This window comes from Tiliqua scincoides, chromosome 4 (genome assembly GCF_035046505.1).
Source record: "Tiliqua scincoides isolate rTilSci1 chromosome 4, rTilSci1.hap2, whole genome shotgun sequence".
NCBI classification, from domain to species: Eukaryota; Metazoa; Chordata; class Lepidosauria; order Squamata; family Scincidae; genus Tiliqua; species Tiliqua scincoides.
This window is the reverse complement of record NC_089824.1, coordinates 156,448,412-156,474,337: the sequence shown is the minus strand read 5'-3', so window position 1 is coordinate 156,474,337 and position 25,926 is coordinate 156,448,412. Positions and strand designations below refer to the sequence as shown.

The window sequence follows — 25,926 nt, the reverse complement described above, 5'->3', positions numbered from 1 at the left end:
CTAGAACTGTTATTCAGTTGCATGAGTGTCATCAAGTTGGCCACTGGTTTTTTGTTGGTTACTGATTTGTTGGGTTACCTGTACCCAATATATATTAAAATAAAGTTAATGGGGGTTGCCCCAACCGTAGTGATGCATTTAGGCTATGTGTATGATACTGTAATTTATTCTGTTTGGTCTGGTAAGGGGAGGAGTCCATCATGGGGGTGATGCAATGAACTCTTGCACTGGGTGATGCAAATCCTAGTGATGCCTCTGGCCCCATGGCTCTTCTTTGTAAATTTGGCCTTTTACTCTAGAAAGGCATTGAGCAGGCCTTTTTTTCTGGCTTTGCAGCCTGTAACAGACTCCCAGTTATGTCACTATCATTTCCTTCTCCTTCTATTTTCCCCCACACCTTCTCATCCTGCATTTCAGTCTCACCTTTTTTGTATATTTCTTCTCAGATGTCTTTGTCTGACAGGATTGAGGCTGAGAGTGATTTGTTCAAGATCCCCAATGGCAGAGATGAGATTGGAACCTTGACTTCCAGGACCAATGCTTTGAAAAATTAAAAAAAATCTCTTCACTGGGGAAACTACACAGCAGCTCCAGTGATCTGCTATCACAGCTTCTAAAGTTCTTTACAAGAGCCTGATGCACTTTCCCATGATATTACCCGCTTTCTAGAAGATACGTACAACCCTGTGGTGCCAATTCAAGATGACTCAAGTGAGGCCGACGTTCTCTCCCCCACTACAGATGTTAAAACTTGCACAGAAATCTGGGGATAGTGTTATTCCCATTTACAGCTGCTGTGAAATTATCATTGTGTGCACCTGAGTCCTGCCTAGAAATGTCACAAACTGAATTTCAAGGTTTGTCTTTTCCTTTTTACACCCCATGTGTGTGTGTGTGTGTGTGTGTATATATATATATAGAGAGAGAGAGAGAGAGAGAGATCACAAATCAAATGAATGAATCAATTAAATAAATCTGTTAACTGAGGATAACACTAGTCCACGTAAACACATGTCGCAATAACTCTTGTGTAGTACTGTGTGGGGGTGTTAAAAGCAGTAGTAAGAGTTCAGGGTGGGGATGTTAAAGGTAGTAGTAGTGGTACTGCGTGGGGGTGTTAAAAGTAGTAGTTATAGTGGTACTGTGTGGGAGTGTTAAAGATAGTAGTAGTGGTGGTGTTAAAACTAGTAGTAGTAGTGCGTGGGGGGTTGCCCTTGAACCGATCAACAGTGGGGTTTTTCTTCCCTCTTATGGGTGAAGCTGGAATCCCTGCGGAGCAGAGGCTTCAGCCCCACAGGCAGGGAGGCCAGGCGGTCTGGCTCCTCCCGAGCCGCAGAGGCCACGCCAGCCGCTCTCCTCCTCCTCTGCCCAGGGAGGCTTGCCCCGAACTCCTCCCAGAGGCGGGCAGTGGCGCTCCGCATCCGCCATGTCCATGGCCGCCCAGGTGCTGCTGCTCCTTCGCCTTCGCGGGGCTCCCCCGGCCGCCGGCGTGCCGCCCCTTCTCGCCGGGTGGCGCAGGGGCTACAGCCAGGGCTCCGAGTATCTGCACCGCAGCCTCGTGCCCACCATGCACTATCAGAAGAGCCTGCCGCGGTAAGTTGGCGCTCGCTCGCTCCGAGGACCCGAGTCAGCTCACGGGGCTGCTCGGCCTTCGGCTCGCCCCCTGAGCAGCCGCGCTCTCGCTCGGGCCCCGGGAGCTGCTACTCGGTAGCAGCCCCTGCGAGACGCGCAGGAATGAATGGGTGTCCCCGCGCTGGAGTTGCGCAATCCCGGAGTTGCAACATGCTTGTTGCAACATGCAACAGACGTGGAAGGTCAGAGCAAGCCTATGCATGTCTACTCTGAAGTAAGCCCCGTTGTAGTCAATGGAGCTTACTCCCAGGTAAGGGTGGATAGGATTGCAGCCTTACTCCATACTCCTGCGGAGTAATTCCATTGACAGGAAGTGACTCCATAGAAAGTTACTCCTTTCGTGCAGGGCTTGTGGCACTCTCCTTTCTGTGCAATTGTTGCCCTGGCGTGGAGACCTTCAAATGCCTAATCCCAGGAGATCAGTCCTCCTATTCCCCCCCCCCCCCATTGCAGGGGTTCTTCTTTGCCTCTAAAGTTCCTCATTCACATGTCTGTCTTTCCCAGGAAACCTAGACATAACTAACTACAGTATGTTCTTTGACTTCACCTTGATTAACCCAGAGTAATACAGAATCACTGCTTCAAGTGAGAGTGAGTTGATCTGAGACAATGTTGCAAAATCCTGATGAAAAGTCTAGCAGAGTGAATACAGTATTAATTTAAGACCCAATCTTCATCTCCTGCTGAGTGAGGTGTTAGCTGATGTAGTAAAAATCTGGACTGTTTCACTTTGCTTTGCAGCTGGGGAGTCTTCACAAAGGCTCCCCCCATGCAAAAAACATTCTGCATGTGAAAAACCAGCAACTTGGGATGAGATCCATGTTTCCTTCAATGGAAAAAAAATGGACATCCTGTAAGCTGCTTTTGGTTTTCACTGAACAATCGGCATTTGCTGTTTACTATAAAAGTTAAGATATTCAAAATCTTCGAGAATCTTTGCTAGTGGGATCCCATTCCTGCTGGCCTTATTTTCATTGGCATTGCTTATGCAATTATGGACCTCTCTTTCAAAATAGGCATTACCTCTCAGCCCACTTTATCCTCATGAAGACTTGGGATAAATGCAGTATGTTCTTTTAGACTAACTTTATTTATGTTGATATCTCCATCAGCAAATGAAATGGAAGTGAGAAGTGTCAGCAACTAGAAACCTAATATGGAGGATAATTTTTCCTGAACTGTGTGTGGGATGGTTTAAAGTGAGCTGGTAGGACATGTTCTGCATATAGGCAACCCACAGCTTTTGCCTTCAGGTAATTGTGAAACTTGTTCATGCTTCTGTTCTAGAGCTTGGATATGGAAATGTTGCCCTATGGAAAACCAAGCTCACATTCATCCCAGGTCTTTGTGAAGACAAGATTAGTTCAGGGACTGTGCCTTATTCACAGGGCTATCCATAATGCCATATGACAGTAGTTATCAAACATTTTAGCACTGGGACTTACTCTTTAGAATGACAATCTGTTGGGATCCACCGGAAGTGATGTCATTAACCTGAAAGTGATGTCATGGCCAGAAGTAACATCATCAAGCAGGAAAACAAAATCAAATCTATTAAGAAAATTAAAAGTTTACAATATGTATAAAAATTTATTTAAAATAAAGAAGAACCCTCCAAACCCTCCCAAGCAGTTGCTGTTCATCAGATTGAAAATCTGTTTAGGAAAATTTGGAGAATCAGATAAAAAATTTTAAGGGGCTGAATTTGATCTATGAGCTACTAAGAAATCTGCACTTACGTATTTGCAATTGTCAGTTTATCTGCAGCGAAAACTAGTTTAGATCTATGCTTACATAAATTCTCTTTCTTGGTCATAGCTGCAGCAACATATAAGCACAATGCTTGGGTATATGTTGTTGAACTACAAATTTTGACTGGATTTGGTAGTCAGCTATTATTTGTGATTGCCGCTGATTCCTTCTCCCACGCACATCTCCTGAGAACTTGGGAGAGGGGAACGAAGAAGGGAAGTATCTGTTTTTCTGGAGATATTTAAGATGCAGGGAAATTAATACAGTTTTGAATCTGAAGTATTTTAAGAGACTGTTGTTGGATTGTTTGCTGCTACAGTGAAAAAAGAATGTACTACATTCTAAACTGTGCTCTGGTAAGAGATGTATTGGGAGTTTACCTGTATAAAGTAGAAAAGAATCTGATTTGCAGCTGGTAATTTCTGCCTTGAGGCTAATACAAGTACAGTATGTAGGTGAAAGGTGATTGCTAAAAACAGAAAATTATTCCGTGATCAGTATCCATATTTAAACCCACACCATCATGTTTTAGATTTCCCATGCCCTTTTACCTACTTATGATAAGTGGGTCAAATTTACAATGAGAAAATGAAACTGTTTTAGGGTGCTTATGGTGTTCATTGTTTACTGTGACTTCCTTTTGAATAGATATGTTTGGGATTGTGCAGTTCAAACTGTTCTCAATTTCTGAGGTGCACCTAAATCCCAATAATATCGGTGGACCCTAAAATGTTTTTGGACTGTGCCCAACAGGTTTCATTGGTCTTTTGTTTTAAGCAAGTCTCCCCAAAATAAGTTATACTGGTAAAATTTCTCTGAAATTGAATGACATGTTATGGTACAATGCATAAGATAATATTTCCAGAGACCATTTGTACTGGAAATATTATTTTATGTGTTTTATCATAACATGACATTCAATTTAAGAGAAATTCCCTGTAATTTAGGTTGCAATCCTATCTACTCTGATTTGGGAATGGCAGCCCAATCGTGTGCTGGTGCAGTGAGGCTGCATGTCCCACTCTGCATCCAGTGCAGCTCAGAAGGCAGCTGGAGGGGATAAGGGGATATATTTCCCCTTATCCTGAGTAATGCATCTGCTATCCCTCAGCTGTCCCTGTGGGACTTTCTGGATCCATGCCAGCTGTATTGCTGGTGCAAATCTGGGAAGCACTGCCTGGCCTGGGAAGGGAATTTGGATGTATCATGTGCTGCTGCTGCTGATTCCACCCCTCGCAAACCTGATCCTTCCTTTGTCTCATCCTCCCCTACCTAAAAACGTCCCTCCAGAACATCCTTCTGCCATCCTCTCCCAATTTCCATGCTGCCTGGTGCAACCTGTGGACAGGCTGGACAGGATGTGGTGCCGGCAAGTTGGTGCAGGCTGTTGGTGAGGCGCTACCAGCTCATGAATAGCTGCAAATGTGCCATGCTTGTGACACTCTGAGCTGGTCAGGGATGGCTGAGCCAGCTCAATGCCAACTAATTTTGACTCCCAAAATATATTTCTTGAGTCTTTATTGCAGAGTTTTAAATTTCACCTTAAAAGTACTATTTTGTGTTTTCCTTTCCCTTTTCCTCACTCTGCATTAGTTTGCCTATCCCAAAACTTGAAGACACAATGAGAAGATATCTGAATGCTCAAAAGCCTCTCTTAAATGATGATCAATTCAGGTAAGGACAAAGAGGAAGCCAAGGACCTAGTCCACACAAATCCTGCACAGCGCTGGCAGTATCATCTCTCCCTTACTCGCTAGTACAAATGTCCTGCCATACAGAGCAAAACTGATTCTAGCAGTGACACTTATTCTCAAGTTCTCAACCAGGAGATCAAGGGTGTAACTGATCAAGGGTGGAGAAAGATCATGTCAGTGGAGCAGGAAACTTTGTCAATTGGGCCCAAGTTGTCCCGCAGCATTCATTTAACATTTTCATCTCAACTGCAATATTTCAGAAAAAGAATATTGCATACTAATTTTTTTCTTTTTTTTTTACAAAGGAAAACTGAACAACTGGCTGTGAGCTTTGAGAATGGAGTTGGTAGAGAGTTACATGAGCGGTTGGTTGCACAAGACAAGCAAAATAAGCATACTAGTTATATTTCAGGTAGGAAGGTCATTGAGAAACTTCACCTTTGTTCTTGATGGCTGATTCTCAAAATGTTGATCTGCTAACGGATTGTGAACTAACCTGGGATAATGTGTGACGGTTTACTTTTAAAGCTCATTTCATCAGAGGGGTGTGGGCTGGCCAAAACACTTTGGTCCTAATGTGAACTGACGTCATTAAAAAGCATCACATTTATGGAGATGTTGAGCGATAACTACGATGGTTTGTTCACATGTGCAGTTGATGCTGTAGTCGGCAAGTGATGAGCACGTATATATGAACTAACCTTTAATTTCAGGTATGTGTATTTGGATTTCAGTGCATTGGACTGGAATTTAATCAGATCCTACTTTTAAAAGAAATGTTATCATTAATACTCTGAAACGGTTGACTTAACCTTCTTGCAGAAACAGCAAGATGTATTGAAAACAACTTTATCTGCCAAGTCCTTTTGAGCAAGTCTGCGTTATTTATTTATTTATTTAGTTAGTTAGTTAGTTAGTTAGTTAATTAGTTCATTAGTTCGTTCGTTCAATGGTATTCAGACTGGGGCATTGCCACACCCCAGCCTGAGGGCCCTGGCCTCTGCCCCCTTAAGGAGCAGGGGCAGGGGGGAAGGTGACGCGATTCCCAGGATTGTGCCGCTCAGGGGGGCTGCAGGACTGGAGTGTACTCACCAGTCCCTGCAGCAGCCTTCCCGGGGTACGGGGAGTCCTGCGTGAGCGCCTGCAGGGCTCTCCAGCTGCTTTGAAGTGAAAGTAGAGCAATCATGCTCCAGTTCTGCAAAACCGGAAGTGGAGCGCGATCGCTCTACTTTCACTTCAAAGCAGCTGGGGAGCCCTGCAGGCACTCGCGCAGGGCTCCCCGCACTCCGGGAAGGCTGCTGCAGGGACTGGTGAGTACATCCCAGTCCCTGCAGACCCCCTGAGCGGCAAGATCCTAGGGATTGTGTTGCTGTCTTTCCCCTTCCCCTGCAGCCTCCCTCCCCCCCCAAGAGTGGTTCTCAGACTCTCCCAGAGAGTTTGAGAACCACTAATTTAGTCAATTTCTATCCTGCCTTCCCCCCCAAAAAAGGCGCCCAAGGTGGATAACATATACAATAAGTAGAGAAAATATAAATAAAAATAATTTACAAGTCCTGGAAAAAATGTAAAATAGAAAAACATGCAAGATCAGCCATACCATAAAAACTGATTAAGAAATCCAAGTAACAACTTGCAGCCCAATCCTGAGCTGCCCGGGGCACCCAGCCTCGGCAGCACCAAGAACGGCTGCTGCCGGAACCTGCGTGCCTTGGACTTCCACAGGTGGCGCCTCGGGAGAAGGGGACTTTCGTCCCCTTCTCCCGGGTAAGGGAAGTAACCCCGCAATGGGGCTACTCACTTTACCGCTGACCAAAAGGTCAGCGGTAAAGTAAAACCATTTGTGTAGGGCTGGTGTAGCATAGTGACTAAAAAGCTGACCTGTAAATCAGGATTTGGGTTTGAATGTCGACTTTACTATGAACACAATAGGTGGCTGTAGGCAAACTGCTTCCTCTCAGCCTCAGCTGCAAGATAGAGGTTTATTTACCTGAAAAAATAGTGTAAGGTCTACCTCAAGATAATACACGTGAAGCACTTTGTATAGAAAGCGCTATACAAGCTAAATATTGTTACAGGTAGTACCCAAGTTACAGACGTCCAAACTTACAGACAGCTGTGTCAGGGTTTTTGTGCAAGCCACCTATCCAACTTTGGGCTTTCACACTTGCGCGAAAGCACTGAGCCCTCCAGGACCCACTGGATGGCCACACTGGTGCCTTCATGCAGGCTTGTGCTAATGCACAACAGGCACTATAGCGCTGGTGTGACTTGCGCCAGTTCCAACTTCTGGACAAACCTCCAGAATGGAACCAGGATGTAAGTCGGGGGCTTGCTCTATGTCCCTCCTTCCTGCCTTGAAAATGTGACTTGTGAAGAGAGTAGTGTTGCTATAAAAGATTATGTAATGTTGATGAGGGAAGAGTAGAGGGGAAAACAATTACTGTAATGATTCAATTATTGTTTTAAAATAAATGTAAATCTATTTCAGGATATTGCCTACTACAGGGAGTTCATCCTAGTTGCAACTCTACAAATTCTTTAAAACAGGCAGTATGAGAGAGATGAAAGAAGCAGCAAACTTTATTTTTGAGTAAAGAACAGCCTTTTATTTAAAAAAATGAGTAAAAGAAAGAGACAGAGAAGGACCAGAGAATAAAGGAAAGGAGACAGCAGATGTAAATGAATGAAGAGAAGGGGAGAGGAAAAGAAAGTGAGTTAAAACCTACTGCATAGCATTTAGGTTTGTGAATTATATACATTTAGCCTCAAAAAGACCCCCCCCCCATGTAAATACAGTGGGACTTAATGCAAATATCCATGGTGAGCTTATACACAGACCTGTTCTATCCCACCCCTTCCAGAGCCTGATCTACCCCTTGTTCCATCTTCCCCTCACCCAGAAACATCCTGCCTCCAACACACCCTCCTGCCACCCTTCCACCACCCCTGTGACTCTTACTTTTGCTGGTGGCTGATCCACTGGATGCAGTATCAGTGGGGCAGTGCAGGCTGTCTGCTGTCGCTGCTTGCTCTTGGGGTGATGCAAAGTACTTTACTGCACATTTGTGACACGCTTGGCTGGCACAGCAGCTGCTGCACTGCCAGAGGGGCAAATTTGGATTGCGCTGTGAGTTGTTTTGCATGGGAGGTGTAAGTGTTGCCTGTCCTCATTTGGATTTGATCTGGGGGTTAAATATGTGTAGTTGCTTATTTCATCATTACCATTTTGTGAGCAAGACCGTGGCTCAGTGACAAAGTACAGAAGATTCCAAGCATAGATCATCTGTGACCTGTCCTAGCCTGTCCTTTGAACTAGTCTGAAATCCTGGAGTGCTGCTGCCAGTCTGCGTAGACAATGCTGAACTTAATGGATGAGTGATCTGATCTGGTAGAAGGCAGCTTCCTTTTTTCATACCTCTGTGTACCTCTGCTTAAATATATATATACTCTGCTTACACATATATAAAGGAAAACACTGTCACCACTGTGTTGATTTTTAAACTGATAGAACAATAGTTTTATGTTTGATTATTTCCTCACTTTAAATTCTGTTTTCTCTGAAATGTTTTATGAGTGCAGCAGGACATGTTAAATGCAGTAGGCTTTAAAAGAATTTACATGTTCATAGGATTTTTGATTGTCTTCATTGCTAAGGCTCATTGTTGTAAACTTTGCATGTTACTAAGCCGTGACAGAAATGAAGAATTCTCTAAACATACAGCCTGAAAATTGTTCAAATGTACTTATTTTATTACTTAGACTGTGTGGAATATAACATTTCATCTTTTAAAATTTATTTTTTCAGCCCTCACGCTTGTGAAGAAAACCTAAAGATTTTAGCCAAGGATAAGACTCAGTTTCTGTAGTTGCTAGAATGAAGACAGGGATAAAAGTGAAGCCATGGCTGGGGAACTGAATCTTGTTGCAGAAAGGATGGAAAGGAAAGCACAGAGGAGACAAAGGAAGATGAGGAGGAAAGACCAGAAGAGGCAGGAGAAAAAAGAAGTTAGAATATGTTTTTCCCTTTAAAGACAACATAATGGCAGGTCAGAGAGGAGAGCAAATTGTAAGTGGATACTGGATGCAGAATTGTAGATCCTTAAGCTGTGCTGTCCAAAAGCCACATGTCAGTTGCACAGAAGTAGTGGATGCTCCATTCTGGATTGCAGAAACATGGAAACATCACGTGTGTATACTCCTAGACCACAAATAAGTGTCCCTCTGTTGAGGAGGTTTGCAGCATCTCATGTTAATTATCTAGTGGTCTTTGTGCTTATCTGTTTGCATCACCTTTTAATTTTAGGTCCCTGGTTTGACATGTACTTAAAGGCACGTGAATCTGTTGTATTGAATTTTAATCCATTCATGGTTTTCAACGCTGACCCCAAAGCCGAATATAATGACCAGCTCACAAGAGCAACTAACATGACAATTTCTGCTCTGCGCTTCTTGAAGACTCTCAGGGCTGGCATTTTAGAGCCAGAGGTTTTTCATCTCAATCCTTCCAAAAGTGACACACAAGCATTTAAAAGGTTTATTCGATTTGTGCCTTCGTCTCTATCGTGGTTTGGTGCCTACATGGTAAATGCCTACCCGCTAGACATGTCACAGTACTTCAGACTTTTCAATTCCACAAGACTGCCTAAGCAGGGCAAGGATGAGCTGTTCACAGATGAAAAGGAGAGGCACTTACTGGTGCTGAGGAAGGGGAACTTCTACATATTTGATGCAATTGATAAAGATGGGAATATAGTAAAGCCTTCGGAAATTCATGCACATCTAAAATACATCCTTTCCGACAACAGTCCGGTTACTGCATTCCCTCTTGCTTCTCTGCCGAGTGAAAACCGGGACACGTGGGCATTGCTGAGACAGGAGCTGCTTGACAACGGCAATGAAGAAGCACTAAGAAAAGTGGATTCGGCAATATTCTGTCTGTGCCTTGATGACTTTTCAATTAAAGACCTTGTACACTTGTCCCATACCATGCTCCATGGTGATGGCATCAACAGGTGGTATGATAAATCATTCAACCTTATTTTATCCAAAGATGGCACTGCAGCAATTCACTTTGAACACTCTTGGGGAGATGGTGTGGCTGTGCTGAGATTTCAAAATGAAGTGTTCAAAGATAGTGTTCAGTCACCTGCTATCACCCCTGAGTCTCAGCCTGCTGCAGTTGATTCTTCTAAAGCTGTGCAGAAACTGAACTTTAAACTGAACGATGCTTTAAAAGAAGGAATTTCCAAAGCCAAGCAACATTTTGATGCTACGATGAAAACGCTGACTTTTGAGATCCTTCAGTTCAAAAGGGGGGGCAAGGAGTTCCTAAAGAAGCAGAAGCTAAGTCCTGATGCTGTAACTCAGCTTGCATTCCAGGTGGCTTTTCTCCAGCAATATGACCAAACTGTGGCCACCTATGAATCTTGCAGCACAGCAGCATTCAAACATGGTCGAACCGAAACCATACGTCCTGCCTCCATTCATACAAAGACATGCGCAGAGGCTTTAGTCAGGAAGTCATCCCAACGCAGTGCAGCAGAGCTACGGCAGATAATTGCGGAGTGCTCGAAGTATCATGGGCAGCTCACAAAAGAAGCTGCTATGGGTAAGTGCAAATGTGAAGTTGTGGGAAGTGATGCTCAGTAACACTGTGCCTGCAGTGTTACAATCACATGTGAATGTAAATTCCTAAGTTTTATTTTTTCTTTTAAGCCAATAAAATATCCTAATTAAATTGTAATGACAACACCTTTACAGTCTTGCAGATCTGACTAAACAGCATGACTTAACATAAATCATTTTAAAAATTTAAAACTGGCCATAATTGTGATTTAAAAATTATAGTATAGTACATGTGTGTTGTTGGAATCCCATTGCTCATTGTGCTTCAGACTTAAGTGCAGCTAAGTCTTCTTTTAGCTGTGTCCTTTAATATGCTTTACATTCTCTAGAATTTGCTTTCAGTATGCTAGCTCAGCAGTGGTGTGCAATTGGTTTGAACAGAACACCAGAAAGCAAGATATTTGCATGAACACAAGAAAAAAAAAGGGGGGGGGGAGCTCTTCAGGAGTGAATTGTTCAGAGATTTTTAGGTCGGGAGTTAATAATGCTATTTTTCCTTAACTAGGCATACATGCAATCAGGATCTCTTGAGAACAGTGGTAGTAGCCATGATTTCTGCAGTGGACAGAGGCAATCCTGTAAGGGAAAGAGTCCCCTTATTATGTAAACTTTTCATAAACAGTGTGGGAGTATCTATTCCTACTCTCATTTGTTGTAAGCCCTGTCTATGTGAACAGTGTCAAAGTTGCAACATTAACTTAAAGCTATGCATGTTAATCTGAAGTAACTCCTTGTGAACATTGGTTCGGTTACCGTCTGTATTGCCCATGCAGGCAGTCTCTAGTTAAGGGGCTTTTTAAACATGTTTATTTTGCTATATCTATCTTGAAGTTTCACTGGTAGCTGCACTGTCAGTTAGGGTGCCTGCATTGACATATCATTCAAATCTCTTTTGTTCAATTAAATGTTCCAGAAGGCTTTTTTTTTTTTTTTTTTTTGCCCTGCCACCAGTTTAACAAGAGTTGCTGTATGGGGTAAAACTAGTGTAGCAGAATGCCCAAAAAGATTGAGAGGTAAGCCAGCAAATCCCTGATTCACATGCTAATATCTGCCATGCTAGTAAGGCTGCAATCCTTAGTAAGATCCATTAACTATAACGGGGCTTACTTCTAGGTAGTCAATCATAGGTTTGGGCTCTAAGTAGACTTTTCCAAACCACTGTTCTTTTGTCCTCAGCACCCTAATGGCAATGTTCAGTGTTCAATTCAGTCATTGGCTATTAAAGTATGATAACAGATTAAGGACTAATAATAAAACAACCAATTGACTATCAAGAATCATGAGGATTAGTCAGTGAGAATGATACCTTGTAAGATTATTGTAAGGATTCTAATGTACAAGAAACACTGAAAAACTATTAAGCACAGGCTGAATGCCAGTTTCCTGGAAACGTAGAGAGAAGCTATTCCATCAGTTGAATGTTGTTCAACTATTCAAAGTGTATGAATGCTGCTACTGAAGAAAGATATGATAGTATTAAAAGAGGAACTTGGGCACACATTTGTTGTGTACACACTGCTCTATTTTTTAAAGTGTTTCAAAATAAGTGCTACTCATCTGTGTATTTTTAGGATGTGGCAGTAGAGGGAGATACGCCATAGCATCTTCCTTATTGTTGATCACTGTTGCATTTTATGTTGACAGGTCAGGGATTTGACCGTCACTTGTTCGGTTTGCGGTATTTGGCAGAATCCATGGGAATGCCTTTGCCAAGTTTTTACCAGGACCAAGCTTATGCGCAAATTAATCACAATATTCTCTCTACAAGCACTCTGAGCAGTCCAGCTGTGAACATCGGTGGATTTGGACCAGTGGTAGCTGATGGCTTTGGAGTAGGATATAGTGTGCATGATGACTGGATTGGAGTTAATGTTTCTGCCTACCCATCTAGGAATGGGCAAGAATTCCTTCAGTGTGTGCACAAGTCGCTGGAAGATATTTTTAATGTTTTGGAGAGCACACAGGTTGGTGGATAAGACCCAGCATAATTGGCTTTCCAAAATGCACAGTGCTATAAAACCATCTTAAGTTACAGGAAGACTTGATTGGAATTTCAGAACTCTTTCTCCAAAAAATAATGAATTTATAATTCTGTATGAACTCCTAATTCTAATATGACTGATTGTAAAATAATGCTGTCTTTGTATTGGTATCTGTCAGAGAAGACACATCGCACAGTCTAAAGGTAAAAACAGATGGGGCACTCAACTGCATGAGTTCTGCTTCTCTTTTATTATAACTAAAATTGCAGTTGGTAGGAACGGGTCAGTTGGAGTTGGGACCATGTGAGGAAGCATTTGACCCTTTCCTGCAATTCTGATGAACACAGCCTCCTCCTCACCCCCCTGCTGTCAGTGTCAGAAGATGAGCACCAAAGCCACCAGCTCCAGTAGTTGCTTCCTTCCCAGGGCACATAGCAATTGTGGGGAGGGGATGATCACAATCTTACGTATTTTAGCTAAACAAAAACTGAAGCAGAAATGACATGGTTGGCATCTCTTCTATTTTGAGTCAAAGGGGCAGATAAACCCCATATCATCGGGTTTCTTCCTTATTACTACAGTACACAAATCAAGTTTCAAATTACATATCACAGTTATGTACATAACTGTATAGTAAACAAACATAAGTATACCCTGCATGGTCTGTCAGTGTTCAGAATGCCTAACCCTCTAGCAATTGATCTCTTCAAGAAACAATCAAATTAATAGAAGCAGATTCATAAGCAAAAAATCCTCCATTGTTAACTAGCTGAAAAACTAGTTTTAGGAGAATAAGGGCATTTCCTCAAATAAAACCTTGATCCATGTGAGCCACAGACAGCTTTTGCTTTCTTCAAAATAGCACCTGCAAGAATGGCTAGAATTTCTTTACTAAGCAGTATTTCCAGCTACAGGTAAGCTTTGATTACACACAGACCTTTTTATTGCTAAAACAAGCATCTGCATCCTATAAGGCTTTCCCTAACAAACTCAAATGGGAACTTAGGTTTAAGTCAGAGACAAGTTAACCATGCCTGAACACAGAACTATCTATGTTAAGGTACGATCCTAACCAACTTTCTAGCACTGGCCAAGCCACAGTGCAGCGCCAAGGCCCCAAACATGTCCTTACCTTGAGGAGGCCCTCTTGACTGCCTCCCCACTGCAAGATGCAGTGCATGCCACATGGGCACAGCTATGTCAGTGCTGGGAAGTTGGTTAGGATTGCGAACTTAGTCTGCTAAATCCAGATCCACCTTTCTGCAGCACTAATATCAACCTTACTTTGCACTCATTTCATTCGCAATGAAAGCCCCCTCTTGAAACACCTGTGTTGACTATAGCCAGGACTGAGAATAAAATAAATACCTCTGAGTTAGTTACATGTATTAAATACACAACTTTTACCTCAGTGATATGCATTTAACGCCACCACCCTGTTTTTTCTGGATATATTAATATCAGCCCAGATGTGCCTTTATGTTGTAAACCACTATGCTATATTAAGGATTAACATTTAAATATGAACTGTTAACATGAGACTGAAATAAAATTTTGCTTTAAATATTCAAATTGTTCTGGAATTGACTTATAATAAACGGCAGCCTAAAAACCTAATGTCTCTGTAACTTTGTGACGGACAAGAGCCCAAAGGGCATGTGGAATGAACTAATTTTTACCCTTGGATCTTTGCTTCATCTCTCTGCCCCCCTCAGCCATAATTCATTTCATTCCAAAGGTCTTGTGCCCTTCAGGACTGGCTATTTGGGAGGCACAGAGGGCTGCAGTTGGAAAGACTTGAGGTGCAAGTGGGAACTCTGCTCATGATTCTCTGGATTTTGCCTAGTGTTCATGGTTAATGTCTGACAAGTCCTAGACTTTTCTACGGTACCTGTTGTAAAAGCAGCATAAGAGAAACTATGATTTCAGTTGTGGATGTACATGAACCAAAGATGCATCCTTCAAAGTTGGGGGAAGGAAGAAAACATTTTTTAACATTTTCCCATACCAGCTGGAGACAGTTTAAATTTAGAATCCTAAAGCTGGCTTGGAAATCTACAGAAATATTAACTGTTTGTTTTTAAATCCTCTAAAAAGTGTTTTAAAGTCTTTAGTCTCAACTGGATAAACACAATTAAGGTTTCAAAGCATGTTGTGAATATTGGATTTCTAGGTACAAAACACTGCAATTTTACATATGTTAAAACAGCTGAAAACTTTCAGAGCAATGATTATGGTGTTATAAAAAATGAACAAAATCCCTGCATCCACCTAATTGTATTATTCACATGCAACGCTGCATGTGTTTCCCAGAAGCCATCACTAAATCTAAGGTGGTTCAAGTTTGTTGCTGTACTTTTCTGCGTAAACATTCTTAGCTGCATGTTATCTTCAAATTTTGCTATAATAAAAGTGCACAATTCTGAGGGGAAAAAAAAACTTGTTGAAAGTACAGGATTTTATTCTTTGTTCAACAGATACAATTTAAACATAGCCATTTAGAAAATGACCCCATACAAAATCAGGTTTCAACATTTGACAAACCTATGGGTAACTTCATAGACTCCAACAGATTCTTTTGTTTTTTCATCGTAATCATTCCAATCCTGTAGAGTTAAATTCACAGCATTAGTCACATACAAGACAGACTGTAGTAGTTTCAGCTGTGGGTCTGAACTTCCAAGTTAAAACATAGAATTCTGTGTTTGGAACCTAGTACACTATGATCTCCTTTAGCATTAGGAATGACACTGGAGAACACTGATTTGGAATTTAAACTGACTTCAAGCTTCTGGACATTTTTAGCTAAGATTTTCCCTATGTGTCCACACAGGGAAAATCTTAGTTAAAAATATCCAGAAGCTTGAAGTCAATTTAAATTCCAAATTGGTGTTCTCCAATGTCCAGACAGGTTTGTCATCACACTGGATGAAAGGATTAAATTTGTCAAGCTGGTGGGGGGTCATCAGACAGATTGATCTTCATGTCAAGGGTTAGAACTGACCTTGACACTGCTGTCATTGTTGAGGAAGACTGATAGATGAGTGAAGAGTCATTAACCTGAGCCTCCAAGGAGATTACGAGGGTCGCCCAGAAAGTAATGCACCACATTTTTTTCTCAGCCTACAGTAATGATACGAATGCGAAACTTTAGATATACATTATTTGAATTTTCAGGAGTGCGCACACAAATTTTTGGTTTCTTCAGACAGATAGCGTAGCTGCAGCAGTGTTTCGAAATGGCGTCTGTAAATGTACGTTACAAGCAGCGTGTCGACACTGAATTTCTCACTGCAGAGAAAGAAACTGTTGGGAACATTCACAAACGTTTGTGTACAGTTTATGGAGAATCTGCAGTCGCCAGAAGTATGGTGAGTCGCTGGGCACAGAGGGTGAGGCCATTAGAAGGCGGTTCGGCAGAGCTCCAAGATTTGCAGCGTTCGGGGCGGCCATCCACGGCTGTCACACCTGACAAGATGCAGCTTGCTGATGTGCTCATTTGCGAGGACTGACGCATAACGACTAGGCACTTGGCGCTGAAGCTGTCAATCAGCAAAGGAAGTGTGGATGCAATCATCCGTGCTCTTGATTACTCAAAAGTGTGTGCACGATGGGTTCCGCGCTGTCTTACGGTGGACCACAAATCTCTCAGAAAAAACATTTCTTCTGAGTTGCTGAAACATTTTGAAGATGAGGGGGAAGCGTTCTTGTCCAGGATTGTGACAGGTGATGAAACCTGGGTTCACCATTTTGAGCCCGAAACAAAACGACAGTCGATAGAATGGCGTCATCCTCAATCTCCACAGAAGAAAAAATTCAAAGCAACTGCTTCCACCGATAAGGTCATGATCACTGTGTTTTGGGACTGTGAGGGCGTCATACTCATTGATGTGATGCCAAGAGGCAGCACCATTAATTCTGAAGCTTATGTGAAGACATTAACCAAACTCAAGAAGTGCTTCCAGCGACTTCGGCGCCATAACAACCCAGGTGAATGTTTGATTCAACATGATAACGCTCGGCCTCACACAAGTTTGAGGACTTCGGAACACATCACTAAACAGGGTTGGACTGTGTTACCCCATCCACCCTACAGCCCTGACCTAGCTCCCTCAGACTTCCACTTGTTTGGGCCATTAAAGGATGCCATTCGCGGAAGACATTTTGAGGATGACGAAGAGGTGATTCACACAGTGCAGAAATGGCTTCGTGACCAGAACAAGGAGTGGTACCGACAGGGCATACATGCCCTTGTGTCTCGCTGGAGGAAGGCCATAGAACTGGACGGAGATTACGTGGAAAAATAGGGAGTGTAGAAGAAACATCATTCTTTCTTGTGTGTAAGTTTCATTGTGTTCAATAAATAATGGTTGAAGAAAAAAAATGTGGTGCATTACTTTCTGGGTGACCCTCATAGTTGACAACAACTGATACAATCCTCTATGGGGAACAGTACCATGGTATATCTGGAAGAACTGCTTGCAAACCCAGAGCCTGCATTTTTTTAACATTAAGTACTACCAGAGTGCATCTGTTCCTGTTTTACACTACAAGGAGCTTGAAGTTACCACTGGTCAATTCTTAATACTAGTCACCCAGTTCCAGCTACTGCTTAGAACAGGGGTGTCCAAACATTTTGGCAGGAGGGCCACATCATTTCTCTGACAATGTGTTGGGGGCCGGGGGGAAAAGAGAATTAATTTACACTTCAAATTTGAATAAATTTACATAAATGAATTTATTAGAGATAGAACTTATTTGAATGAATGAAGGTCTTGCAGTAGCTCAAGGCCTATAAAAGGCCTTGTACAAAGCAAGGCCAGCCTTTCCTTTGCTGCCACTGCTGCATCACAGATGTGAAACAGCAAGTAGTAGAGGGAGCCCTCATCCCACAGCTCAGGTGAGAGATTGTATAGTCATCCTCATGCTGAGAGCAGTTGCATCAGGCCAGCATGGGCTCCAGCAAGTCTCTAGCAAGGGCTAGAGGCTCATTGGAGACTGGAGGCTCCCCGGGGGCCGGACTGGGAGCCCCTGAGGGCTGCAAGTGGCCTCCAGGCCAAGATTTGGGCACCCCTGACTTAGAGGTTCATTTGCATCTGCCCTAAAAGAAATAGGGATTTCCTTTTAGCACAGAAGTTGGAGATGACATTTTCACAAGGTTCAGGACCCTGTCAATTACACCATGTATTGTGTCTATCTTAGGAAAGCTTGGAATTGTTTACCATACTTGGCAACACAGAAAATTGCTGTTCATGCTGTCTACTGATTATCTTGACAAAACAAAAGTCACATCCTAGCATCTGATACAAGAAGCATGATGAAGTTAAGCATCTCTGCTTTCAGCTTAAAACTGTGACTTTATGATAGACAACAACCAAGTAAAATACCTGCCAGCAGACTGTAAATATAGCTGTGAAATACCCGCAACTGTATGTGTTCTCTGGGAGACTGATTTGCTTATGCGTGTCAATTTGTTCATTATCAAATGCATTGGCTTTGGCAGGTCCATGCAATTCACTTCTTCTTACAGCAGAGAATGTGGGCATTCTAGGATGAAGAGCAGGATGGCATGGTACATACCCCTGGAGATGTGCCTGGCTCTGGCAGAAGTGCACAGAAGCCAAAAAGGATGTAATGGTAGACGAGAAAGGAATGGAGAGAGGCATCACTGTCTGCAAAGGGCTCAAGCTTGAGAGGGCAGCAGAAAGACTATGTCCCACAAAGTCCAAACAGAAGGTGGCTATCTGGATTCTGTTGGATATCTAGCTTGTTTGGGTAGAGTAGGACTTCTGCCACTTGAAGAGTCTCCAATATGAACTAGAGTGGAAGGCACTGGATTTTCAGGGTCACTCCTTGGACCTTCAAAGACCTCACTGTGGTATGTTTACATAAGACCATCTTTTCAAGCATATTAGTATTTCCAATGCTATCATGAATTAAGGCAGCAGTTCTTAAACTTCCTGGTACCATGACCCACCTCATCCTCCATTGTGGGCCACAACCCAATGCTTCCTGAAGTGCCACAAAACCTTACTAGGAGTCTCCAGAGTTGCTTCTGGGCACACCAGGACCGTGATCCACTCCATTGGCCTCCATAGGCTTCAGAATGCCTGAAGGAAGTGTCTTCCAGTTTGTGTCTGCAACTTCCAGTTCACTTCCAGTTTGCTTTCATAGGCATTCTGGGGCCTGTGGAGGCCAATGGAGGGAATTGTGGGCCTGGTGCAACTCAGAAGCAGCCTGGGGAGGCTGACAGTAAGACTCTGCAGTGCAGCAGGGACCATCAGGTCACAATCCCCTGAGAAACAATAGAATAAAGCAGTGGTTTCAAGTATTTAGCACCGGGACCCACTTTTCAGAATGAGAATCTGTCAGGACCCACCAGAAGTGATGTCATGACCGGAAGTAACATCATCAAGCAGGAAAATTTTTAACAATCCTTGGCTGCAATCCTACCAACACTTAGGAGCAAGTCCCATTTACTATCGTTAAAAGCATATATATAGTAGCTTATTAAAAGTACAGGTCTGTAACATTTCCCCAAATACAGTCACATACTATGGGAGCATTAACTCTAATATATTAAAAATAAAATATTGAAATGAATGGGGACCCACCTGAAATTGGCTTGCGACCCACCTAGTGGGTCCTGGCCCACAGTTTGACACTGGATTAAAGGGGTTAATTTAATAAAAGCAGAGATGGTACCTTTTCCAACAAGTTGATTTCATTGAAAGGTGTGCCAGACTCTGCACCTTCAGCAGCAAACCCGGCCTAGGAACATTTAGATAGCGTTTCTTAGATACGCAATCAGATAAGGAATAAAATGGGTTGAAAGAAATCAGCCAAGAAAGAATGTCTGCAGACATCATGTGTGACAAACAGATCCAAAGATTCAATGTCTATGGAGACTGAAGTATGTGTTCCTGCATTGAATATGGATTGTTAGAAAGACAGCTGAGAAGCCTTTAATGTTTTCTGCTGAAGCCAGTTTTGAAGGGGCCAACTGCCCCCTATTGGCTTCCAAAGGTACTAGTAGCAGGTCAGATTACAGAATAGATAGCAACTGTTAACTTGCTACCCTGTGTGCTATTCACCACAGTGAACGCTAGCTATACTTTCAGATAGCATCTACCAACAAACAAGGGTTCAGGCACCACAATCTCTACCCTTCTTCTCTGTTGCTTGATAAAAGCATCCCTTTCTCAGCAGGCTACTATCACCAGATAAGAACCAGAGGGAGAAATAGAAGAGGTCTATTTCTATCTCCCAAGGTCAATTGCTTGTGTTGAGATCAAGCTGGGAATGATGTTAACAGGAACATGTGGATTATCTAGTTCTCATTCTTTCTGACCCAACCTCTGCAGACTTCACAGCCTCTCCAGTAGGTTCCCCCCCAAATTGAAAGTAAGTTGAATTTTAAGTGCTACATAATTGCAAAGTTGCAGTTAAACCTCTTACACATTTTCAGGATACCATGACTTGTGAATCCCTATGGATGTTCTTTCACAAGTGCACTTTATCACATGACAAATTAAGGGAAGAGTCACTAACTGGTAACTCTTTTTGCTCCAACATTATGTGGACTGGCCTGAAGGGAACTATGCACTACAGAGCAAGTTATATCTTAATTTAGGTGTAAAAGATGCCCAACAGAACATTGATAAAGAACTTGCCTGTGGTTGGAAGTCCACTGGTTCAAGGCCACGGCACTCAAACTCCACTATTGTTTTAAACTTCTCATTATCTTCAGCCTAGGATTAAGCCAAAATAGTACTTTGGTAGTCAAATAATCAATAATAAATACCTGCTTAATTCAAGTATAAATTGAAGAAGACAAACTAAATATTTAAGTAAACAACAACAAACACAAGAAAAACTAGCATCCTTCCCCAACTCAGAAATATATTCAAAAGGTAGCACTTTATTTGTGGATTCAGCATTCTCAAACTATGCTTCTGTGCATGTGTATATCTTTTCTTGCACTTCGGGTTACCAAAATAAGAACATTTTGGATGTCTTATAGTAGATCCCCTTGCATATGCTCCAAGCATAGACCCCCAGGGGATCCTACTGTGCATGGAAAGCAAAACAGCCACTGTTTTGCTTTCTACATGCAGATACCTGCATGCAAGGAATCCTGCAGGCACAATTTTGATGCACAGCACAGATGGTCAATCTCTATTATTAAGGTGAAAATGAATGCATATCTACATCTATATGCATATCTAGCTACACAACCTTGTGCATCTGTATCAAAGTACTTAATGTAGCACTGGTTGCAAGCAAAGCCCTTTGGTGCTTGAGTACCTATGCCCATTTGTCAACTGATTTGTAATAATTTAAGGCAAATTTACTTACATTGTAAGGCTTCATTGTGTGACTCAAAATATCTGAAAAAGGAAAAAAACAAAACAGTATAATTAACACATTTGTCATAGGAATGCCTAGATTTAATTGGTCCAGTGTCAGTTATTTCCTTGGGGTTTAAATTTGTCATAATGAACATCCTGTCATAATGAACTTATTAACTAGGATCTTAGGCCATTAATTGATAAGAACAGAAAAGTATGAAGAGACATGTATTTTTGACAGAAAGTTTGTAATTAAACAAACATGATCTGTAAAAAACACTAAGAGCTCAATCTTCAATACTTGCTGGGCCAGTTCAAGTCCCTTGTAGCTGGGAGTGTCACAAACGTGTTGTAGGGCACATCTGTAACAATCTGTGAGCTGGGCAGGCCAGTGTGAGAATGTGCGCTGGCCTTCTGGCGCTGGATCGAGCCTGGCAAAAGGTACATTTGCACTGGCATAGGGAGGCCAGTGCAGGGGCTTGGGGAGGGTGGAATGGGGGTGTTCTGGGGCAGGAGGAGGATGGACTGGGCCAGGAGGGGGTGGGACTGGCCTCCAGAACTTAGGCCGGATCTGCTCAGACCAGTGAAATGCTTGTGCAGATCCAAGTAGTCCCATTGTGGTGGCTGCTACATGACATGTAAGGGAAAATAAATCCTCTTACTCTGAGTTTCGTGGGATCCACCTCCTATTCTGCACTGGTGCAGGCCAACCACTCAGCCTGTTTCAGGGCAGGATAGGATTGGGCTGCCCACCAGTTAGTAACTTGGCAGTGAAATGTAAACAAACGCAAGAAAATTGAATTATAAACTCAAACCAATGCTGAACATTATAATCAGTAATTTCTGCTTAGCAATCCAGTATACTGCTTCCTGGCCCTCACACACCCTAGCTGCACATTCACTGTCAGTCTGAACTGCAAGCTTCTTCAGCATATAATCAACCTTTTGCTATCTGTCCTATAAACATCTTGGTATTGCTGCTGGTATGTGATACTCCATTCACCCTGTTAGATATGGGCAAATTTCATATAACCTTAGTTTGTGGACATGGATGGGAATACCACAAACTAGTTATGGTAACTGTTGCCCACAGATAACTAACTGGATTCCTGGGAGCCAGGTTTCTCTTTCTTCTTCCCCCTTGACTAGAAAGCAGTTGTTTTTGTTGTGAATCATTTTAATAAGGGGTACTACAATGACTGGAATACATTTTAAAGCAAAAAACAAAACCAAAAACCAAGAATGGTAGCCCGCTTTGGAGACTGCCATCCAAGAAAACCCTATCTTTGAATTCTAAGAGACTGTCAGTCCACAAAGCTATGTGCACGCAGGCAGAGAGCAAAGGAAACTATTGACACCAGAAAATCAAAATGCAGCCTCAGTTCATCATATCCTGAAACACATGCAGTATGTATCGAAAAGCTTACCTATGGAGTTCTCCCGTGAGCACAGCTTGCACTTCTGCACCATTGTGGCACTCCCCCGGCCTCCTTTGAGAGGGTGGCTATCCTAAACAAACATACCAACAGAAATTGGCCTTCATATTTTGGAAGAAGAGCTGCAGGGAACAATACTAGTTTTCTCAAGAACAATGGCTAACCTTACAGTTGCAAACGAAAACAGTTTTCTTTGAAACTAAGAATGTTATCCAAGTATTACTTCATATATTCCACATGTAAAAATAAAGAAAGCGCAAACTGTAAAAGATGGAAGGCATCAGGTAGATGCTATCAAGGCAGATAACATTCCCAGGTTATACAGTTTTTAGTACACTTCTTATTTCAATACAAGCCTTGCTCTACGGCAGCAGTTCCCAAACTGTGACCTAAACTGTCACGACCCATTTTCAGTGGGTTGCAAAACTGACAAGGCAGATGTGCACCAAGGATTAAACAACCTGCTACTGGTGGGGAGCACTGCTGTCCAATCACCATTACAGCCAAAGAGGCTTGAGCAGCTGGTAAAATGAAACTTTATTTTATGTGTGTCCCAATGCTAAAAAGTTTGGGAACTACTATTCTATGGTGCTCCCACCTCACCAAGTGTAACAGACTCTGTATTTAATCACGACAAACGTATTAATACTGATGGCTTTCCCATGAAGTTGTCAACAAATTGTTGACTATCCTGGATCGTGACAAAGCACTTACTAAAGGTTGCGGGCTTTACTGAATTCTAGGCATGTGGACAGCATTATTTGTGAATGACACACTCATTGTACACATGTGGAACAATATATAGGTATAAAAAATACAACTGTGTGCCACAAGGTCTATTATTCAACCGTCTGTCAGTAATCATCAAAGGCACTCCACATACAACTTCTCAATCCACTGATATCTGTGTGTATCCATTCACTGTGTATGTTTCAATTTCACATGCCCAAGCAGTAGTAATGAGACCTACCATTAATCGTAGATACTGCCATTTTTCTGAAACCTCACCACAGTTCCCACACTTCAGCTGAAAAAAAACAAAGGCAAATTGTTGACACTAGAGGAGTCCAACAGCAGAACGGTATAGCCTCCCCCCAATTTCACATAGATTCCAAAGCAAAGAAATGCATGGATGTGAATCGCAAAACAGACCCAACAGATATCTGATGAAAAAGAACTCCAGAACAACCCCCAGATTAACAAAATGTTCCAGATTATTTATTTTTTAAAAAATGAGCTCCAGAGATGGCACAGCAGCAAAGAATATGGTTGCAGTTTCAAACACCACATGCTCAACAGGTTTCCCACAATAAGTCACAATGGGAATGTGCTGTTGGGTTGTACAAAGAACAGGAACATCCCCTAACTGCCTATGGGAAATGCAAGCAATTGTGTTCTTTGGAACTTTAGCTCAGGTTAGTCCAAACCTATTACCAAAAGGTAACCACCTTAGTTCATTATGCGCATGTCGCATCCAGACAGGACTACTTGGGGCTGCCTTTAATGGCAGTTCAGAAACTATAACTGGTTTAAAAGACAAATGCCAGGATGTTAGGCTGCCAGCCAGGCAATCTGCACAAAGTTACAGCAACTCTACACTAGTTCATTACCCAGTTCATTGTACCCAGCCTTAATTTAAAGTACTGACATTACCTTTAAAGCTCTAAATAGCCTTTGACCAGATTTTCTTAAGATCTGCCTGCACCCATACAAACTTAAGCCACAAGATCAGTATGTCTCTCATTTTGCTCTCTGGTCTGCTATTACAATTGATAGGCACCAGGGCCTTCTCTGTGGTGCCACCACAATTATGAAACTCTGGCTGCAATCCTAATCACACTTTCCTGAGAGTAAGCTCCATTGAACAAAACAGGATTTACTTCTGAGTAGACCTGGTTAGGATTGTGCCCTCTCCCCTCAGGGAAATCTGCCATAAGGCTTCACTTTCTGTTAAGTTTGTCTTTTCTGCAAAGTATGCCTGATTTTATTTGAGTTGCCTCTTAATTTTTGTTTTTAATACTGATCTGTTTTGCGTGCCCTTGTTTATTTTGATTACTGATTATATTATACTTTTTACTCTGTAAATTGCCTGTGAAAATTATATTTTTAAGGACGTTAAATATGTTGAATGAATGAATGAATGGCCAACACATTGATTTAACAGATTGTCAGCCCAATCCTATCCACACTTTCCTGGGAGTAAGCCCCATTGACTCTGATGGGACTTACTTCTGAGTAGACATGCATAGGATTGGGCTGTGTCTCATTGATCCATGGATAGGTAGCAAGAAGGAACATTCTGTATTAATTTGAAAGTGTGGCAATACTAAATTCTCTATAAGAACAGCCCCACTGGATCAGGCTGGATCTAATCCAGCTTCCTGTATCTCACAGCAGCCCACCAAATGCCCCAGGGAGCACACCTGATAACAAGAGACCTGCATCCTGGTGCCCTCTCTTGCATCTGGCATTCTGACATAGCCCATTTCTAAAATCAGGAGGTTGCACATACACATCATGTCTTGTAACCGGAGATAGACTTTTCCTCCAGAAATTTGTCCAATCCCCTCTTAAAGATATCCAGGCCACATGCCACTACCACATCCTGTGGCAAGGAGTTCCACAGACTAACTACATGCTGGGCAAAGAACTAATTTCTTTCGTCTGTCCTAACTCTCCAGAAACTCAGTTTCAGTGGCTGGCCCCTGCTTCTGCGTAGTGTGAGAGGGCGGCTGACGGGGCATTAAGGAGGCTGAGCACTAGCCAGTGGGCATATGCACCCCTGTGCATGTCCTACCTTCAGGTACCAGCGGAAATCGTCCCCCACCGGTCTGAGGCTTGTGATGTTCTCCAAGGTGGCTTTCAACTGCAGCCCGATCTTCTGCAAAGAGAGGCCACCACCGGGTCAGTCCCGCGCTAGGCAGGCACTGCCAGCCCCGACCCACATGCTGCAGCCATCCTGGCACAGGCAGCGCCCCTCTTACCCCCATGGTGTCAAAGGCAGCGGGCTGCAAGAGCGAGCAACGCAGGCGTCACGTGTCGCGCCCGGGACTGCTCCAATCCCTGCGCAGCAGCGCTCGCGAGCCCTGGGCACCAGAAAGCTCAGCGCAGGACCGACCCAGCCAGCTGCCACGCAGGCGTCGCGAGATTACGTTGCCCGTAGCCCCTTCACTGACGCTAGACCCTGCCCTCAGTCAAGATGGCCGCCTTCCCCTGAGTTGGGAGGAGGAGCTTTTAAACTGCCCAACGTTGCATATACGCAACAGGGATCCAATGTGCACACCTGTGGGCTGGGCAGAAAGGGGTTACAGGTCAAAACAGGGGGACAGTGTCAAAAGCAGGCACCAGAGCTGCAATGAAGCCTGGGACTCTTAGTGCAGCATGGTTGAAACTGTTGCAGGTGCATCTGTGCAGCCTCCTTCCATCCGCACCCCTAACCACTTGTGCCACATTT

The 25,926-nt window shown here is 42.9% G+C and overlaps 2 protein-coding genes across 4 annotated transcripts; one reads left to right on the top strand and one right to left on the bottom strand.

Annotated features, from left to right (window-relative positions):
* The first annotated feature begins 1,410 nt into the window (after positions 1–1,410).
* On the top strand, positions 1,411–14,298 carry CPT2 (carnitine palmitoyltransferase 2). 2 transcript variants are annotated; one of them, XM_066622852.1, is made up of 5 exons: positions 1,411–1,593; positions 4,978–5,058; positions 5,384–5,490; positions 9,382–10,686; positions 12,348–14,298. In XM_066622852.1, exons 1-5 carry the CDS (start codon positions 1,427–1,429, stop codon positions 12,677–12,679), a joined length of 1,992 nt encoding a protein of 663 aa, XP_066478949.1. In that variant the 5' UTR covers positions 1,411–1,426; the 3' UTR covers positions 12,680–14,298. The 2 variants fall into 2 exon arrangements, with proteins under 2 accessions (XP_066478949.1, XP_066478950.1); XM_066622853.1 differs by lacking the exons at positions 1,411–1,593; positions 4,978–5,058 and having other exon boundaries at positions 5,405–5,490; positions 8,884–10,686.
* Positions 14,299–15,125: 827 nt separating this feature from the next.
* CZIB (CXXC motif containing zinc binding protein) lies at positions 15,126–25,601 on the bottom strand. 2 transcript variants are annotated; one of them, XM_066622854.1, is made up of 8 exons: positions 25,457–25,600; positions 25,270–25,353; positions 23,443–23,499; positions 22,464–22,545; positions 21,044–21,075; positions 20,359–20,436; positions 19,391–19,456; positions 15,126–15,291 (listed from the first exon to the last, which is right to left on the bottom strand). In XM_066622854.1, the coding sequence occupies exons 1-8, from the start codon at positions 25,460–25,462 to the stop codon at positions 15,214–15,216; spliced, it is 483 nt and encodes a 160-aa protein (XP_066478951.1). In that variant the 5' UTR covers positions 25,463–25,600; the 3' UTR covers positions 15,126–15,213. The 2 variants fall into 2 exon arrangements, with proteins under 2 accessions (XP_066478951.1, XP_066478952.1); XM_066622855.1 differs by lacking the exon at positions 19,391–19,456 and having other exon boundaries at positions 25,457–25,601.
* Positions 25,602–25,926: the final 325 nt, after the last annotated feature.